At 40.0% G+C, this 20,559-nt stretch overlaps 1 protein-coding gene across 4 annotated transcripts in view; it reads right to left on the bottom strand.

The window, feature by feature from the left end:
* Positions 1–11,730: 11,730 nt before the first annotated feature.
* The window catches only part of pigg (phosphatidylinositol glycan anchor biosynthesis class G (EMM blood group)), a 94,303-nt gene continuing 85,474 nt past the window's right edge, over positions 11,731–20,559 (bottom strand). For all 4 annotated transcript variants that reach the window (XM_028589765.1, XM_028589766.1, XM_028589768.1 and 1 more), the window contains 2 exons: positions 19,135–19,298; positions 11,731–12,922 (listed from right to left, as the gene is read on the bottom strand). In XM_028589765.1, coding sequence (XP_028445566.1) covers positions 12,700–12,922; positions 19,135–19,298 — 387 coding nt within the window. In that variant the 3' untranslated portion in view covers positions 11,731–12,699. The remainder of the gene's footprint in view (positions 12,923–19,134; positions 19,299–20,559) is intronic.

Genomic DNA, 20,559 nt, shown 5'->3' with positions numbered 1-20,559 from the left:
ATCTATTCTAAAAGATACAAGTAGCCAGTGCAGTGGCTAAGCAGTGGGGTGATGTGCTCTGGCTGAAGCATTCTGAACTAGCTGTAGTTTTCTTATATTTAGGTCATCCAGTAAAAAAAAAAATTACAATAGTCTAAACCACTGGTTCTCAAACTGTGGTACAAGTACCACTGGTGGTACGCGAGCCCCCTCTAGTGCTACACGGATGGAATCTTTAATATATTTAAAAAAACTGAAATAAATTAATTTAAAAAACATAATAATATAGAAATACTACAACATTTTCAATAATAATACTTTAACTATGATCAGTAATATTTTTGTTTCGATATCCCTAAAAGGAAGTTTTCCTCACTACTCAAGGTTTCTCCTTAAAGGCCCGGACACACCGAGCCGATAGTCGGCCACCGGACAGTCTGGCGAGGTCAGTGACTCGAGTCTGTGCGGTGAGTTCCGTGCCGCCGTCCATCCGAGGGGCCGTCGTCCTTCATTTTGGCCGATTTGACATGTATAATCGGCGGTGCGGGCACTGCCGGCAGTTGGACTCAAATGACCAATCTGATTGGTAGAGTGCTAACCCGGAAATGGGAAGCGGAATGAGGTGACTAGACACACATATACATATATATATATACACACACACATATATACATATATACACACACACATATATACATATATATATATACACACACACATATATATATATATATATATATATATATATATATATATATATATATATATATATATATATATATATATATATATATATATATATATATATATATATATATATATATATATATATATATATATATATATATATATATATATATATATATATATATATATATATATATATATATATATATATATATATATATATATATATATATATATATATATATATATATATATATATATATATATATATATATATATATATATATATATATATATATATATATATATATATATATATATATATATATATATATATATATATATATATATATATATATATATATATATATATATATATATATATATATATATATATATATATATATATATATATATATATATATATATATATATATATATATATATATATATATATATACACATATACAGTGAGGAAAATAAGTATTTGAACACCCTGCTATTTTGAAAGTTCTCCCACTTAGAAATCATAGAGGGGTCTGAAATTGTCATCGTAGGTGCATGTCCACTGTGAGAGACATAATCCCAAAAAAAAAAATCCAGAAATCACAATATATGATTTTTTAACTATTTGTATGATACAGCTGCAAATAAGTATTTGAACACCTGTCTATCAGCTAGAATTCTGACCCTCAAAGACCTGTTAGTCTGCCTTTAAAATGTCCACCTCCACTCCATTTATTATCCTAAATTAGATGCACCTGTTTGAGGTCGTTGGCTGCATAAAGACACCTGTCCACCCCATACAATCAGTAAGAATCCAACTACTAACATGGCCAAGACCAAAGAGCTGTCCAAAGACACTAGAGACAAAATTGTACACCTCCACAAGGCTGGAAAGGGCTACGGGGAAATTGCCAAGCAGCTTGGTGAAAAAAGGTACAATGTTGGAGCAATCATTAGAAAATGGCACTGTATTAAGGAGAGGATGACCGGGGCCATGTATTGCGAGATTTTGGGGAACAACCTCCTTCCCTCAGTTAGAGCATTGGAGATGGGTCGAGGCTGGGTCTTCCAACATGACAATGACCCGAAGCACACAGCCAGGATAACCAAGGAGTGGCTCTGTAAGAAGCATATCAAGGTTCTGGTGTGGCCTAGCCAGTCTCCAGACCTAAACCCAATAAAGAATCTTTGGAGGGAGCTCAAACTCTGTGTTTCTCAGCGACAGCCCAGAAACCTGACTGATCTAGAGAAGATCTTTGAGGAGGAGTGGGCCAAAATCCCTCCTGCAGTGTGTGCAAACCTGGTGAAAAACTACAAGAAACGTTTGACCTCTGTAGTTGCAAACAAAGGCTACTGTACCAAATATTAACATTGGTTTTCTCAGGTGTTCAAATACCTATTTGCAGCTGTATCATACAAATAAATAGTTAAAAAATCATACATTGTGATTTCTGAATTTTTATTTTTAGATTATGTCTCTCACAGTGGACATGCACCTACGATGACAATTTCAGACCCCTCCATGATTTCTAAGTGGGAGAACTTGCAAAATAGCAGGGTGTTCAAATACTTATTTTCCTCACTGTATGTATGTATGTATGTATGTATGTATGTATATATATATATATATATATATATATATATATATATATATATATATATATATATATATATATATATATGGGATGTATAAAAAAAATATGTATATATGTATCAAAAGAGCAAAAAGGCCAAATGGGATTATTTGAAGAAATTCCAAATGTGTGAATGCTCCATTTACAGCAGCTATATGCACATTATTCAAGCCATTTGATAATAGAATGCCTAAAATCTTTTACATCATTTGGGAAAAACATGAGTTGCCAAGAAAAGAATCATCCTGTAGAGCAGACATCCTGTTTTGTATCTAATTGTTCTCCAACTGTCTTCATCATTCTGAAACCAGAACACAGCAAATGTTGAGGATGACTCATTCTCTATACTCCTGCCACCTAAAAAGAGGCAGAAATTGTCTGATGTGACTATTTTTTAAGTAACATAATGTAGGTAGGGTAGAAATTTGGCGGAAACATTACTAATCTTGAAACCAAGGAGCTATTTTTCCAGTAACAGAACTTTTGCTCTGTTGATTCTCCGGTTCAGTCAAAAGACAACATGAACACGACAAAAAAGTTGGAGGTATTTTAAAGCCTTAAAAGATTCTGGGCTTTTGAGAAAACATTCTGGGCTGGAGCCCCAGAAGCCCCCCTCCTAGCTCTTCCCCTGGGAATGACCAGATGATCTGAACCGGAGCATTTAGACCTCACTGATAGCCATGGAGTGTGCATAACAAGGGGGTAAGCCAGCCTCCGCAAAGCGCACCTACCATGGAGACATTTTGATGCTAATAAGCCATCACCTCCCGTTAGCATTCCATTGACTACCATTCATTTTGGCGTCACTTTGACAGCGAATAACTTTAAAGCGTTTAAAGACTCTATTTTTGTCCATTGTTTATTTCGAAAGAAACACAACAATGTATAAAAGGCTCCATTACCTTGTACCTCACGTTATGTCTCCGTAGCAGACGTTTTTATAAAAATAGGCTAACGATTGTGTCATAACCATGAGACTTACTGTCGCATAATAGACAAATTACCGTTCAGTACAGGAGAAGCTCGCAGGCAGTTTAGACTTACATGAGCTGTTTAGGTTTAATTACTAATGTTAACTAGCATGTTAGTGATCAATAATTAGCCTGTGTCTATGTTATTTCCTTACATATACCTACGCTCTCCGTCTCTGTAAGATTGGGAATGATTGAGATTTTTCTCTGCACAGCTACCAGAAGACTTACAACTTTCAGACAGGTTGCTCACGTCACATTTACGTTGTCTCTGTCAGTTGTAGGCTGCTCAGTAACACTCAGCCATCACCGGAAAAGTGCTTCTAATATCCTTCACTGGTCTCCGTTGCAAGTCTACGGCGTCGCTTTATCCATGAATTTTACTGTCTATGGTGCATAACAACCACCATGTTTTATCATAAAGTGGTTTACAGGTGTACCTGGTAGAAAAAAAGAAGCTGCTGAGGCCAAAAAGAATCCGAGTGGTCCTTTGCTGAGGCAGCTACTCAGTGCTGTGGCCAGATCTTCTGTGCCAGTTGTGATGGAAACCCCAAAACCCTCTGGTGGAGCGGCCTCTTAGATCTGCTGACTGGTATTGGCAGGCCAAAAGAACCGCGGGACGAGCCTGGTGGGTCCACTGACAATTAATCAAACCGTCAGACGGACCCCACGCTGGGGGTAACTATAACGATAGGCACACATGTAATATCAGTTTTAAAGAGAGGAAGGAGATTCAAATAACACGAGTGAAAAAAAAACGGAACAAATGTGCACTTTAAGAACAAACCTGTTCAAAATGTGTTGAAAAATAACTGTATATGGATTAATGTATTAAATAAATAGAAAATACACCCTTATGTCATTTTGAGTAATCTATGGATACTGGAAAATATATACATTCATGGACATTTTTTGGTTAGAAACTAATTGAATTGAGCTTTATGTCCCACAACATCACTGATTTTCAGGGCAATAATGCATCAAGTGGATCATCCCTTTGGAGCTTTTAAGAGAAGCTCCCACTCAGCATGAAATGTGTGGCTCCTTTAAGGATGGCACTGAAGTCTGGCAGCTCCTGAAGGCATAAAATAATTATTTAGTGGGTGGATAGCAGATAGGAGGATGATACTAAATTATCATCCTCCTACTACTACAATGTGCGTGGAGATACGATAGGTGCACTTTCACAGATGGTTTCGTGTCCAGTTTTCCTAAGTCAGTAGGAAACTGTGACAGGAGAAACTCCAGCAAAAAGAGCCTCATCCATCCTCCCGAGCAGACGATCGGCCTCCACCGAGGCTGCACCGAGCTAAGAGACAATTTAACGGGCAGCTCATCACTAATTTTACAGAAGAACTGTGCAGGAATTCTTATTAAAATGTCCGCTTAAAAGAAATACAAATGTTCAACCTAAACCAGGCTCTAAAACTTACTTCTCGTAGTTGTTGCAGCTGACAAAAATCACCCGGAAACTGAAATTGTACAGTGTAGTAAATCATTTATTTCATTATTAAGAACATAAATAACGCAAGAACTTGTCTTGATTAAAACATGATTTTGGTAAAGACAAGCATCTGTCACTTTTCATCATTTCACATTTGTTACAGAACTCTGCAACAAAAACTCAACACAGAAGATACAGGAGAACAGAAGGTAAAAAGAGAACACATGTAACTAAGCGGGACAAAAAGAGTAGTACAAATACACACACATAATTAGGATGGATTGCACAGATACCATAATAAACTACATAAAAACAAGTGGGATGTTACCAGAATCAAAGTCGGGAAAAGATTGTGAAACAAAAAAAGCAGTCGTGAAGGCTGAACTAATTTCTACAAAGATGGAGTGGGCAAAGAGATAAAAAAAAAAATAAGCAGTCCACTTTTCACCGCATTGCTAACACGTGTTGAAATGCTTTCAACCATGTGGACACGACAATTATTCTGATCCATTTCATGGGCCGGTAGGTATTTGGATACAGAGGAATGATTTCACGCAGAAAAGTGTCGTCCCATCAGGTTTGTGAGAAGCCGCTGTGAGGCTTCTTCCTGCACTGGTGCAGTCAGGTTTTACACACAGACCCATGAGGAAGGGAAAAAGAAACCTATCTAAAAACCTGATGGAACTCTAGTTATTATCAAGATTTATTTTTCTTCTCTGCGAGCTGAGCATTTACCTTTTTTTTAAAGTGATATTCCGTGACTTTTGTGTGCTTCCTGACTAGAGCTCAAGGCCATTGCATGAAAGGTTGTCTAGGGAGGTCTTTCAAGAAGTTTCTGGTTTGTTTAGAATGAATAAGACAGAAAGTATGAAAGGACAAAGAAAGAAAAAAAAAAAACGGACAAATGCCACTCAAACTTCATCAGCAGAAAACCCAAGGAATGACAAATCACATTTCTGGTGGCTGGCGGAAAAACCTGCAGTCAACACCAAGAAAAATGATCACTGAAATGATATTATTACATTCAGTGTACTTTGGGACTCAAACTCCACAGAACTAAGTGGTAGCTGATGATCATTATCAAAACATAATTCATCTTCAGCACTAACAGCCCTGAGTACTCCATAACACCAACAACATTCGTTTTTACCTTCTGAACACAAATCTTCATCTGAGAAGATGTGTTGCTGTTCATTTTAAAAGGTCAGCTATAGAAGAAACTTGGATAACATTCACAAAAAAAACGTACAACATACCTAATAACGTGTTTTGTATCATACGTCATCATAGCCACATTTTGTTGGTTAAAGGTATAGTAAGTGATGTAAATCCAATACACTTTTTGTCAGCGAATATCTCCTCACGGTCATCTAGCTCTTGATTTTCTGTGTGCGCTGAAAAAAAAACTAAATCCAGTGTTCCTACACAGTGAATGGAAAACAAACAGAAAGGTGCGCACGAGCCAAACACCACTATTACAGCCAATCAACATCAGGTGGTGCGAGCAAGCAAGTGCCTGGTTAGCTCACCTGGTAGAGCGTGTGCCCCATCTACAGTGGCTTAGTCCTCGCCGCCTTAAAGCAACACTAAAGAACTTTTCCCGCTTTGGTCCCCCTACATGTTGGAAGCGGAATTGTCCCATTACATCACATTATGCAAGTTTGCCAGATCAGGTAGTGGGTCTGTAGTTCAAATGAACTGGACAATGTAATGTAATGGACAATTCCGCTTCCAACCTGTAGGGGCACCGAACCGGCAAAAGTTCTTCAGTGTTGCTTTAAAGTGCCCATATTATGAAAAAAACACTTTTTCTGGGATTTGGGGTGTTATTTTGTGTCTCTGGTGCTTCCACATGCATACAAACTTTTAGAGGTATCCATCCATGCTGAGTGAGATACTGTTTCTGAGTGTGTCCTGCCTTCAGTCTCCGGGTGAGCTGGTCAAAATCTGCACGGCTTGTGATGTCACAAGCCGAAACTGTCAGCTCGTAGCGTTAGCATGCTAACACTAACGCTAGCATGCTACCTCATTCTCAATAGCACAGCACTGCTACAACACACACAAGTTCACCGTAATCTACACAATAACTACTTCCATGTGTACCCTGGTTTAGAAGAAGTCTCCCAGCTAATCCTGCCTTGTAACTGACCAAAGTTGGAGAAACATCCTTTCTTTTACTGTCTCTAGAGTTAGCTAGCTGACATGATCTACATCTGAGCTACTGTGCATGTGCGAGTGCAATCAAAGATAGTACAGAAGAAGAAGAAAAGAGGTCTCACTCTGTAGCTAAAACAGAGACCAGGTGAAAAGAGGATCTGCAGCAGTGAGAGAGAGCTGTGCAGTACAACAAAAATATGGTGTTTTTTAAAAATTAAACCATGTAAACCTATTCTGGTACAACCTTAAAATACAATTATGAACCTGAAAATGAGCATATGGGTGCTTTAAAATGCCAAAAACATAAGAAAGTGATGGGGGTGTGGGGAGGCATCGGCCCCGGCCAGGAGTTAAAAAAGAAGTTGTAAGACTGGAATATGAGGAACATCGTTGAGGCATTTCAACGCTGCAGAAACCTTGGTGATGTCAAAGGAATGAAAAGTGATGAGGGCTCTCGTCGGTATGGACACGTGAGTAACAGCGTTGCCATCGCTGTTTTACCGTTAGCCGTTTTCAACAGGTCAGTTTACTGTAACCTCTTCCGTTTGCTATCGTTTGTGACGGCTGCTCCTAGCTGGCTAGCTTTACAGCAGTAGCGGCAGTTTGCTAATCCGACTCGGTCATATTTCCTTTAGCAAAGAGTATAGAAACGTTGTGTTGCGTTCAGTCCAAGATGACCGAGCTGCACTCTTTAGAACGTTCCATTGCAAGCTCCAGCTCGGTCATGGATGCGTTTGTTGCAATGGAACGGTCTAAAGAGTGCAGCTCCGCCATCTTGGACTGAACACAACACGACGTTCTATTGAGTTTCGCCTCTTGTTACTTCTATACTCTTTGCCTTCATGTATGTTTGTTTGGCAGTTAAGTTCAAATATGAACAGTCTTCGCGCAGCATCCCTTACAGCACCTTTAAAGATATCCGTTCGCAAAGACATAATGATGCTCGTTAGACAAGCAAAGGGATGTGGAGCATCCTGATCACTGACAGGTCATCACCTGCTTCATAAACTATTTCCATCAGACTTTAAGATTCCTTATTCCGCCCGTAGAGGGGAAAAGGCACTTGACAACAGCATGCTGTGAATAAAAACAAGAGGGTCAATTCAGTTTAGCTCGGGGTCCTGCTATTGATGCAAACCAGCTGACCTGCAGTGATCCATATGCAGCGGGTGTCCGTCACTGACCCTGTGTTTTCAAATGTAAATTCTCTTGTTTATCTGACTTTTCAATGATGTTACGGACATTTAAATTCAGTTCTCTGTGGATATAGTCAGTCTCTGTCAAGGTGAGCCACAGCAACCAGCATGGTGGCACCAAAACAAAAGTGTGAAGCCCATCTTGCATCACACAAAATCTATTCAGAAACACACTGAACATCAGCATAGCTGTTTTTTTTCTTTCCCTTCCTTACTCTGTTTGGCATCTGCTTCTCCGACACCCGTGGCACCTTGGGGGCTGTCAGTGATCTTAGCCTCGGGAAAGATGCTGGTTCAAGGCAGACAGCTCATCAAGATGAGTGACAGGTGTTGGGGCAGGAACTTACAATTCTCTTTTTCTGCCTTGAGGTGAAAAGTTGCACACTGTGGCTTTAACACTAAATCTTCTAACTTGCTTTTTTTCTGGACAAATCTCAAAGGGTAATGATGTAAGAACTGCCAGGTTATAATCAGGAAAGAGCTTTGAAGTAGTCACAGCTGTTCATTGACATCACAGACACCCATAACTCAGCAAAATAACGGCTGGAGGCTTTGCTTTTATTTTGTAACGCACCGCTGCAATAAAACCCACGTAGTAGCTACTGCATACTGAAGGTGAGGCACAGAAGCAGCAAGTTTACGATGTACGGGAGACTTATACGCATCTGCGCTGTAACTGCTGCTTATTTCCAAGCAATCGGTGATATACTATAGTAATACAGAGTGCTCCATAAGTACTAGAACGGCAACACACCGCTGCCTGCTGATTTGGTTCCAAACTCATGGTGGTTTGGATGATAGTTTTACTTTGGTGGTATTCTCAGTGATACTGAAGGTATCACAGATTGAGTGGAAGTTAATGAAGTCTGGAAATGATATGATCTGTATATCTAACTGTAATGTACATATACAGAAGGACTCCGCTGGATATAAGAGCGAGTAAAAAAGGGAATTATGTTCCTGCAGCCGCACTTTAAGATCATCAAACTACAATGACTTTAGTGTTTTGTCCTACTATATAAACTGTATCTCCTATTGGACAATGTGGGAAATAAAGAAAAAACAATGGGGAAGTGTAGAGTGTAGATGAATGACTGCCTTGCATATCCTGCCTCAGCAAGGTTAAAGGTCCCATGGCATGAAAATTTCACTTTGAGTTTTTTTAACATTAATATGCGTTCCCCCAGCCTGTCTATTGTCCCCCAGTGGCTAGAAATGGTGATAGGTGTAAACCGAGCCCTGGGTATCCTACTCTGCTTTTGAGAAAATGAAAGCTCAGATGGGCCAATCAGGAATCTTCTCCTTATGAGGTCATAAGGAGCAAGGTTACCTCCCCTTTCTCTGCTTTGCCCGCCCAGAGAATTTAGCCAACCCATGAGAGAGAGAGACATCATGGCTTTCAAACGAGCAAAGTGGCAGTTGGTTAAGGCCAAACCCCCACCCTCCACCTTGCCCCCCTCTCTCCACCTCAATAGCTACAGACAGAAGTGGCTGTAATCCTGCACCAAAGCTGAATTTCGGGAAAGAGACTTCAGATACAGTATTATGGGACCACTAAGGTCTATATAAAAGAGACTTCAGATACAGTATTAGGGGACCACTAAGGCCTATATAAAAGAGACTTCAGATACAGTATTAGGGGACCACTAAGGTCTATATAAAAGAGACTTCAGATACAGTATTAGGGGACCACTAAGGTCTATATAAAAGAGACTTCAGATACAGTATTAGGGGACCACTAAGGCCTATATAAAAGAGACTTCAGATACAGTATTAGGGGACCACTAAGGTCTATATAAAAGAGACTTCAGATACAGTATTAGGGGACCACTAAGGCCTATATAAAAGAGACTTCAGATACAGTATTAGGGGACCACTAAGGTCTATATAAAAGAGACTTCAGATACAGTATTAGGGGACTACTAAGGCCTATATAAAAGAGACTTCAGATACAGTATTAGGGGACCACTAAGGCCTATATAAAAGCATCCAAAGAGCACCATGTCATGGGACCTTTAAGTAGAAAATGTAATATGTTATTAAATGTGGTGTCAACAAGTGTTTCCTACAGGCAGCCCTGCACTGATTTTGTGCCTGTACATAACTCCAGCTAAGTCCTTATTGAGAGACACTGAAACAAACGGGTTGAAGGTTAAAAAGAACAGTGTGTCTGGTGTTCTTGATGTGCTGCAGACCTCTCGCTGCCATTACATGCATTAGAAATGCTTGCCAAGACACTAAAATTGCTATGGAATTGATAAAATCTCAGTTAGAGCTGGAGAAGGTATCCTGAGAAACTGATAACATATAATCTGTTATTTCCTTTCTTTCCTCTGCTTACTTCAGTACGACCAGATTCTTGATGTCTGGGCTGAATTGTGAACCGAACGCCATTCTCAATTTAAGTATATCATCAGCTCATTTATTTATTGGAAATTATTATATGAATAAATATAGGTCAGTAAGTGATATATCTAAAAGCCTTTAGTTTGTACTTAAAGACGCAGAATCTATAAACCCACTCACCTTAATATCAGTAGAAACAGATTGTATGTTCACCCACAGTGAGATATCTAGTGCAGCTTTGGGTCAGCTTTTTCTAAAATCAGTAAATGGAGGGTTAAATACTTTTAAGATTTAAACACAAAAAGGGGGGAAAAAGATGACATAATATGTTACCAGCATATTTAAAATGTTCTGAAGAGAAACAAACACTTTGAAAACGTCCACATTTGAAGCCCCTGCCCCTCGATGGTACATCCACGCGGTGTTTTCACTTCTGCTGCCTGATTGGACCTCCTCTCAGGAGCCGTGGGCACATACACACTCTGCTTGAATGAGGTCTCCCTCAAACGTCCCTTATCTTTGTCGTACCTGGGCAACTTAACCCTTTACAAGCCTTTTTCACAGCAGACATGTTGACTTGTCACAGCACGAGTGTTACTAATAACATTAATGATGGCTCTGTTGTATCCCAAGTGTTCCAGTAAGCCATGACAGTGACTATGTTTACATGCACACCAATATTCCACTATTATTTAGAATATGACAATATTCCGAATTTGATACGTCACGTAAACAGCATATTCTGTTTGGAGAAGACCTTTTTCCGAATCTAGCATTTTCAGATTAAGACATGTGGGATATTCCAGTATTATTCAGGTTTCAGAGACATTCTTTGGACATGTATACAGCGCATTAGGAATATGCGTCCCAATCAGGGTTTATGACCTTTTGCCTGTTTACGGCTTATGGTCAGCTCTGTGCGTTGCTATAGTTGCTGTACACAAACCAACCAGCCAACAGTTTGCAAGGCTGCGGTAGAGATGCACGCCCAAAAGAAAAAAGAGGAGGCACACAGCTACTTTTCAACATTATCAAAGACTTGGATATCAACAGGTTTTTGGATATGCACACACATCGCAACGCCGACCTTTTCAGGAAGGTGGTTGAAGGAATGAAAGAGGAAGGGTGTGTTTGAACATATCTGCTTCCGGGGGGAAATTTGCTAAAATAGGATTTTTCCACCGGTGGTGGACTGATGACAGCCTCCCTCTTTTATTCCTTCAACCAGCTTCTTTAAAATGTCAGCGTTGAGATGTTTACGCATATCCAAAAACCTGTTGATATCCAAGTCTTTCGTAATATTTAAAAGTAGGTGTGGTTCTCCTTTTCTTTTGGCCATGCATCTCTCTATGGTTGGCTAGTTGGTTTTATGTACAACAACCAGCAACCATTTAACAACTTATAATGCATCCATGTCAGCAACGCACAGAGCTGACAATAAGCCGTAAACAGACAAGAGGGCTTAAACTGCGGTAAAACCCTCAAATGAGATGCATATTCCCAGGGGCATAGCACAAAATCCTGTAGAAAGGCCTTTTCTATGGGCTCCTCCCCACATCTATTCATTCTAGCATCTTTTTGGGCCCTCCTCACATGAGGGGCCTGGGTCCCCTTTTTCCCCCCCAGTCCGACGTCCCTGCATATTTCCAACATGTCCAAAGAATGCTTCTAAAACCTGAATAATACTTTGATATTTTGATTTGATGACCTTGTGTAATTCGCAGCATTGCTCAGCCAAACCTAAACTTCTGTGCGGATGCGGGTCTTTACGAAGCTGTTAACAAAAGAGTTGAGCTCCCTGAGCACCCAAACGTCTCGTTTACACTCCGCTAAACACAAACACAAGATGCTCTCCCATGCAACACCAAAGTCATTCAATTACACATGTAGCAAAACATCCGATTCTGCTCAACAGCTCCCTGTACAGCAGTCCCTGAGCTCACATACTGTATGTATATGTAAAAAAAGTTTCTCTTTCAAAACGCTTCTTTATGTCATTTCACTTTTATTTGACAAACATTTTTTTCCTTGGAAATTAAATATTCAAATAGACCTCTCAAAAATACATTGTAAGTGCTTTGTCAAAGCGTTTCTTTTTGCAAACCCAACGACGAAAGGACCATTTGTGAAGCATTTGTTCACATATTGTTAACAGATCAGTATACTACAGAGTACAGGGAAAGCATATTGTAGAGTGTATGGGTCTGAAAGTCTTACGCACACTATTAAGAGACTGTGCCTGACCCTTTGACTTCCCTTAAGGGAAGATCTTTGGCCCTCTAAGACTTACTGGAACTGTGGCTTTGCTCCATGGTGTTGAAGAAGAGACAGACTCCTGCAGTCAGCAGCAGGTGCATGGACTCGTACAGTAATTTGGGTGAAAAGACGCTCCATATGAAGAGATGGTAGCGCAGAGCGGTCACCAGCACAATGTAGGCTGCAGCTGGCACAGACCTCAGCAGGGCCAAACAGTAGCAGCCATGGCCGAGTGCGACGGGGCTCCTGTGGAGGGGAGAAGGATTGATCAGAGAGAAGGGGAAGCACTGCAAAGAGCAAAGCAGGCGACTCTATGCTGCGAGTAACTTCCATGGAAAAGTTTACACGTTAACCAAGGTCACTCTAAGCTGCTTTATGTTTTTTTTCCTCTCTCCAAAAGATGATGTCAAATCAGTAAAGCTGCAGATTGTTTGATGTTTTATAGCGAAAGGCTCACATTTTCACATTTTGGAGTTTTTACCTTACGCATGTACCCGGGAGAAGAGTCTGATCCAATTATCTTCTCACAATAATACGGATTGCTGGCAAATTCTGATAAAGAAGTTAATGACTTTAAAACCTGCATGATGGGAAGGAGAAGGGGGTGCAGTGAGGAGATTAGGAGATGAGGATGGAAAAAAAGAACACAGGGATACACAAAGAATTGTGTACAACTAGACTGCATCTCTGACGCACTGAAACACATGCAGACATTAGCACAGGAATCTTGTTCATTTAAACAGCCCAGCTGAGGGGGAGGAACTTTAAAGCCGTTTCCCAAGACAAGAGAAGTAGGAGATGTGGGAAGCGGTCCAGTTTGGAGGTGGGAATTCAATCAAAGGGCCAACATTTATTCCAACAATATTGCAACGACTTGCATAACTACATCTGTGTGCTAAGAGGCTCTCATAAAGGAAACTTTATGAACAGAGATGCACCGATTGACCGGCTGGTAACCGGAATTGGCCAATTTTCACGTCATCGGCCATGACCGGCGACCTGCCGGTCAGTCTGCCGATTTTATGCCGGTCAAATTCACTCGAGCGCCGCATGATTGAGCGGCACTCGAGTAATCGGGTCGATTAATGCCATTTTGATATAATCGGCATGGGCTGATGCCTGCGCTCACGAGGCCGATTAACAAAAAGATGTCTGCGGACAATGGCTGCTGTGGAACAAAGTCAGCGCTCCCCCTTGTGTCAATTTCGCCATTCTGTACAGGCAGACGTCAGCGTCATTGGCGTCAACGCCTTCAACCAGCTAAACTAGCTTACAGGGCTGGAGAACCTATTGTATGGGCATCCCCAGCTCCCACTCCTATGTTATAGCCTACAACTAAACACAGACTAAACCGAGACAATGCAGACAATAGCAGTGTTAAATAAATGTACATGATATCGGCCATTGGCTGCCCTGCTCTATAAAAAAACCCACATGGGTCAACCACCAGCGTAATATGAGCAGAATGAAGGATAAATGAAGCAACGACTGAGGAAGATCCAGCCGCTGGAAATCCTCCTCCAAACCATTAAAATAAAAGTTTGATGGAAGGCTACGTTGTCCTTCGGTACATGACGTGCACAGAAGATCACCTGTCTGTCACCATCTCCACTGCTTTTTCACAGCTCTCAGCTCAGGCCATTTCAATAAGCCAATGCAGCCTCTTGGAAAGCAAGTACACGGTGAAAATAGAATCGCCTGAATATGTGTTTTACTGTTTGTATTTATGTCAGAATATCCAACTCTTTAGAGACGGTTTTAATGATGGCAATTAAGTCAAGTGGTGTTGATGGGCCTCCTCTGATTGGCCAGTTTTGAAGGTTCACAGAGATTATGTGCACTGAAACAATGAACACATGCTCTTTGTCTTTTTGTTTGACTGTGTCAAGGGAGACCCTTTGAAAAGCTACCGATCAAAGTCCATTTCCAGTACTTGCCTTGTGGTCGAGCTGCTGATGGTGCAGAGTGAATTCTTAATGAGCTACTGTATATGAGATTATTTTAGAGTTCCATTTGTCAAAATGTCTCTAAGTGTCTGAGTGCATATTACAGGTAGGGCTTCTGTAGAAAGCACCACTCTATGAATAACAACAACAACAACAACAGAGAAAGATGGTGATGTAATGTTGTAATGTAATGTTAACAAGCTGGATTCATGTGATGTTAGCTTGAGTGGCATCATAGAACAAGTGCCTGCAGTGGCCTCTCACTGTCCGTGTTTACTTCTTCGAATTTTGACCCTTTCACAGTGCGTTTTCAGTTCATGAAAGTTAACTAACATTTTAGTTGCCTTTAAATGTCTTGTTCGGTCTAGTGTTCAGTTGTACTAAAAGAAACGGAACGCGATGCGAACTGCACAGCATTTTTTGGTGAAGACGCCCTGATTAGTTGCTAGTTGTTATTCTTGCTTGAATCACCAATCCTCAGCTACACTAAATTTTTTTCAACTATAGACGTTCAAAAAACACAAGAGCAGCAAGCAAAATGCTTCACTATCATTGAAAACAATTACAAAAATCTGCCCCTGGCTGTTAAAATGGCTCTGTCTGATCAGGGCTTAAGGAGTCGGATGTGTTTTTTTCTCTCCCAGTAAGTACATTATGTTTTAAGTCTGTTTTCCACTAGCCAAAATTAGCATTCTAATTAATATGTTAACATGAATTACGGCTGCACCTTGCTAACCAAGCTAGCACTAGCGTTAGCTGGTAGCGTAGCACTCCTCCCCAGCTCTACCCTCGCGATGCACCGATCACGGTGGCTACGTCCACTTCTTTTATACAGTCTATGATTGCAGCACAAAATATGAATGTGATGGGAAGACTAAACAACATGACTAAACAACATACTGGTGATTTGGCTATTCAGAGGGTAAAACCACTGTTAATGTGGCGAGGCCGCCAGGCTTCACCAACACTTACAGTAACGTTCTGCTTGTAGGCAGATCAGTCGTGCTGTCAGTCTAAATGTGATTCACTGTCTGCTTGCATTGTTGTTGCAGTTTTGGTTCACAAGTGAAATGGATCAATTCATAAGCTGCATCTGTATTTATTTATTTTTTTCCAGACGTAAAATTTTAGGCCAGAATTTGAACTTCTATACATTCACAGGCGTTATGTTGTTATTGGTTACTGTAAAGTGAGGGAAATGTGGGATCAAAGATCGTGCATGGGTATACACACCCTTGATGGGACTTTTGTGCTAACAAAATTAAAACCTTTTTTTACATAAAGAAGTGACCTTTATAATCACAAGGCTGCAGCCTTGGATATTTCCATGCAGTTCTGTTACTGACATTTAAACAAAAAGGCAGGTTAACTCTTTTAATAAAAAAACAAACAAGGGCGATTCCAGAATTTTTGAAAGTGCACAGGAGGGGACCAATAATCCTTAAGGGGGGTATTATCAGAATTTTGGATAGTCATCATGGACATCGACATTAAACTTTACTTTTGGTTCAATCAGCAGGGCAGCTGTTGCCCATCCACAGACCTCATCACTCAGCACTGTGCAGGGGCCTCACGCTGAGAGGAAGCTGTAGTTATTGGCTGCATTCACACACATACAGCAACCCAGCAACTGGCCGCTCTCCAGTTAAGGTCTCATACAGGTTAAGCCTTCTACATGCATCTTTGATACCCTGCAAGCGAGTGTCCTTGTTGCCATGAGTAAACCAATTAACAGAATATTTCCATGCACCTGTACTGTCTCACTCACAGACAGGATTCAAAAAATAAAAAACAACGCACAGAAGTAACTGTGTTAGCGTTGATGCTGTGTGGCTGCGCTGGAACACAGACGGTAGAAACCAATGTACAAGAGAGTAGCATGTTAGAATTAAATTATACCAGAGCAGTGGCTCCCGCATTTTGGCTGCTCTATCAGAGGAGCTCAAGTACCCCTGCATGGCACCACCTGTTCCAAATGTGTCCTTATGAATGGATTATAAACTTGATGTTATTTGAAACTATTAACTATATCAAAGGATTGATTGTTACAATAATCAGTGTTGTAATGTAACAAAGTACAAATACTGTACTTAAGTAGAATTTTCACGTATCTGTACTTCACTCCAGTACATTTCCTAAAAAAAAAAAAAAAAAAAAAAAAGTATACTTTTACTCCACTACATTTCCCCTAAGCATCTTAGTTCCTTGTTACTACAAAATAAAATCAGAAGAAATTTGTTGGAAGAAAGCAGGTTTGGCAAATCATTGCTCCTAGATTGCAAGTTAATGCACCTCCATTCCAGTTGGTGACCTAATGCCTGTTTGTTGCCAAGTGGCAAAAAAAAGAAAACATAGGCCAAAACTAAAGAAGAAGAGGAGGAAGCATAATGACTAATAGTGTCATGGAAGCACCTGGTGCAGGCTCTGTCTCTGCCACCCTGACAACAGTTACACACCTTTGGCCATAAAGTCCATAATCAAATTTTTTTTAACTTTTACTTCTAATACTTAAGTACATTTAATATCATAAAATTACTTTTGATACTTAAGTACAGTAAATAACAGATACTTACTAAGACTTTTACTCAAGTAATATTCTAAAAGGAGACTTTAACTTCTACCAAGGTCATTTTCTGGTAACATACATAATTTTACTCAAGTATTGCTTTCAAGTACTTTACACAAGACTGACAATAATGTTTTCATAAAAATTGTCAGTGGGTTGTCTTGATCAAGTTGAAATGTATAGTACTACCACTTGGAGGGACAGAAGCTGGACATTTTAACCATTTCCATTACTTACAGCTAACTTTTTCAACTTCTCTGCTCACATGCTCATTCACCCTCTCTTAAATGTGCTGTAGGTAGGATTGTGAAGATCCAGGACTTAGCCAAAAAATTTGAACATTGACAACTTCTCAGTCCCTCCCCCCTTTCTGCTAAAACCCTAAACGGTCTCCTAAGCCCCTCCCTTCACAAGGGAGAATGTGTGTGCCTGAGCAGTGATTGACACACAGTTAGACACCCCCCCTGGCCCTGATTGGTGCATCTGAACAGGGAGCGGTGGATTTTTGCAAATCGCACTACAGGCTGTAGGTGGTGCCAGAGGAGCCGGATTATTTTTTTAAATGACCTTCTTCATGTAGTTCTACTGGAACATAGGGTCAGTTTCAGCAAATATGACAGAAAGTTAGTTTTATAAGTCTTACCTTAAAACTGACTGAGGGCGATGGGCAGCTCACTATTTATTTTAAATATAGTAGTAAAGCCCAGCATAACACCGATTGGTAATCCTATTTGGCTTATTACACAAACGGATGTGGATATCATACAAACAATACGTGTGTGCACGTTCATTGCGGAATCAGAATGGCAGGTATTTAAACATAACGGCCTTGTCCCAGAGTTTAGACGTCTAGCTATATGAAAAGATAAACAATGCAACGTTTTTAATAAATGTAAATAAAGCAGCTAATATCAACATGGACAAAATCATGAATGTACCAATTCGCTTTTTTGATGATGACCTGGCCAAGGTAGTAAAGTTTAGTTTTCATAATGATTCATTGTAGGATTATGATATTATTGCAATATGTAAATCCACATTGACTCTTAATTTATCATATGGTTGGAAGAAGTAAAAATGTATCCAAAACTTTTTAGTTTTTAAAAATTATGACTTTTATTGTGTAATGTCAGAAGGACTTCAACTGTTTTGCCAGTCAAATTAACTTTAATGAGTGCATGCTTTTTCATTTCAGGATGGATAAGTTCAAAGGTTTTTTTAGTTGAATGCAAAAGTTCAAACAGGCAGAACATGACATTAGTTAATTACACAACAACTGTGAACATGACAAAATACTGATAAAGCAAATAAGTTAAACTAGGAAGTGAAATAATGAATTCATTTTTTTATAATAATATGTCTAAGGGTTTAAAAAAAACGGATGTTTAGAATTAGAATACGTTTGTTTCAAATACAGGGATTGTATACTGTATAAAGCACAAGTATAATGTCCGTGAATAGATATGAGTTTAGAATTGATGACAGTTCTCAGCATTAAGGAGCTGTATAGCAGAACGTGCAGCCATGTTTGGTCTATGGCATTCTTCTGGTAACATTTCTCGATTCTTCACGTTTTGTTTGTACGGCCCCTGGCGTTTCGGAGAATACTGCAATGGGTAGCCTATAGTATGCAGTATGTCCGTATTTCTCACGTTGCTTCAGTACACTTTAAGAATAATCACTGGGGCCACTACCGAAAATTACAGAGGAACATTTTATATCCAAGAATTTGCATTATAGACGCTGCTGACTATCCAAACAAGATCCAGCCTTATACTATGTTTCAACCTAGTCTTGTTAATTCAAATTATTTCTATTTTTCATTTTTTGTGCTGAGTTAATGCTAATGAGTTGAGCTTTCCATGTACCCCCTGGAAACTGCATACACAGCCCTGGGGTGCTTGGATGGATATTAGCCATAGAGTGACTTTAAAACTGACACGTACCTGTCTCTTTGTGAGCTGAGGAAGCAGACGAGGTGGCACGCCCAGAGCAGGGGCCCTGCGTAAGTGCTGAGGGCCGTTAAGAAGATGGCAGGGGCTTCTACGTAACTTTCCAGTCCAACAAAGCCGACTGAGATGTCGACGGTGGCAATGTTGTTGGAATTGCCCTGCAGGAGCACAAAGAAATATTATTTTAGCATCACCTTTAGCATCACCAAGGGTGCAGGAATTACTAACCTTTCACAACGATCTGTGGGTGAAGCTTTGCAAGCATTTTGGAGCTCTTAAGAACTGGCCCTTTGCTTTATCATCATTACTCTGAGCTTCTGCCGACTTCCCAGAGGCCCAGTTGTTGTTTGTGTTTTCCAGTCCCTGACCAAAGCAGCACACACAGCCTTCTGTTTGCTGGACTCTTGTTAGAGCCACTCAGGCTACTGTGTAAATGTGTACATGTGTATGTGCCAGCACAAGCATAAAAACTGTTCATTTCTGGTGTATTTAACTTTCTTTTTGTGTTCAGAAGTTTCCTCTGAAGCTTTAGAAGATGTAATCACTGTTATGCAATCGGGATTTATAGCCACAATATAGGCTAAAGGCCATTTGCTTCTATCAGTGTAGGATATATTTACATGAGCAAAAATATGCCTTTGTTTAAATGTAATAATCGTTAAAAAAATGTTTCATAGCCTTAAAATACTGTATATGTGAAGGACTTTTTATGAGCTTGTTTCATCACAAGCTTAACCAGCATCTGAGAGAATCATAGCTTATTTTAAATTAAAGAATATCAGTTGTACGTTTAAAAGTTGTTTTATCTGTGCAACAGAAAACTCAGATTGGACAGATAGTCTAGCTAGCTGTCTGGATTTACCCTGCAGAGATCTGAGGAGCAGTTAACCTTAGTCCTCAGAAATCCAACGGAGTTTAAAATGCCAACACAAAGAAAACGGAAGGTGGCGGACTCTGGTGGAATTTCCTGCGGCGCCTGAACAATCCCGAAAAAGAAAATTTTGTTGAGATAGACTAGTTTGACAACAACATTAACATTAGGTAGGTAGCTAAGTTAACGCTATGTTAACGGAGGGTTGAGTACACAGCTGGCAACAAACTCACAACGCGTACAGTGATAAAAGCACAACACTTACCGCCAACATTGAGTGTCCGGCCCACTGAAATTGAAAACAATTGAAAAAAAAAAAAAGACACAGGCGCTCAGAAAAACACGTTAGGGCCTGTGTCCATATACTGTTTACTTGTTAGCGCCAGTGTTTTTTCCGCTTCGAAATGCTGGGATGAAGTGCTCTCCGGTGCTCTTCTGCCAGGGAAAACACTATGTGGACACAGGCCCTTATGTGGACACTCAGTCGTAAGCAGGTTAAAAAGCTTTTTGACTAGAAAGGCTGCTCAACTCCAGTGAATCGAAACACG

This window comes from Perca flavescens, chromosome 10, assembly GCF_004354835.1.
Source record: "Perca flavescens isolate YP-PL-M2 chromosome 10, PFLA_1.0, whole genome shotgun sequence".
NCBI lineage: Eukaryota > Metazoa > Chordata > Actinopteri > Perciformes > Percidae > Perca > Perca flavescens.
The sequence above is the reverse complement of the archived record's forward strand: the minus strand, read 5'-3'. Positions and strand labels throughout refer to the sequence as shown.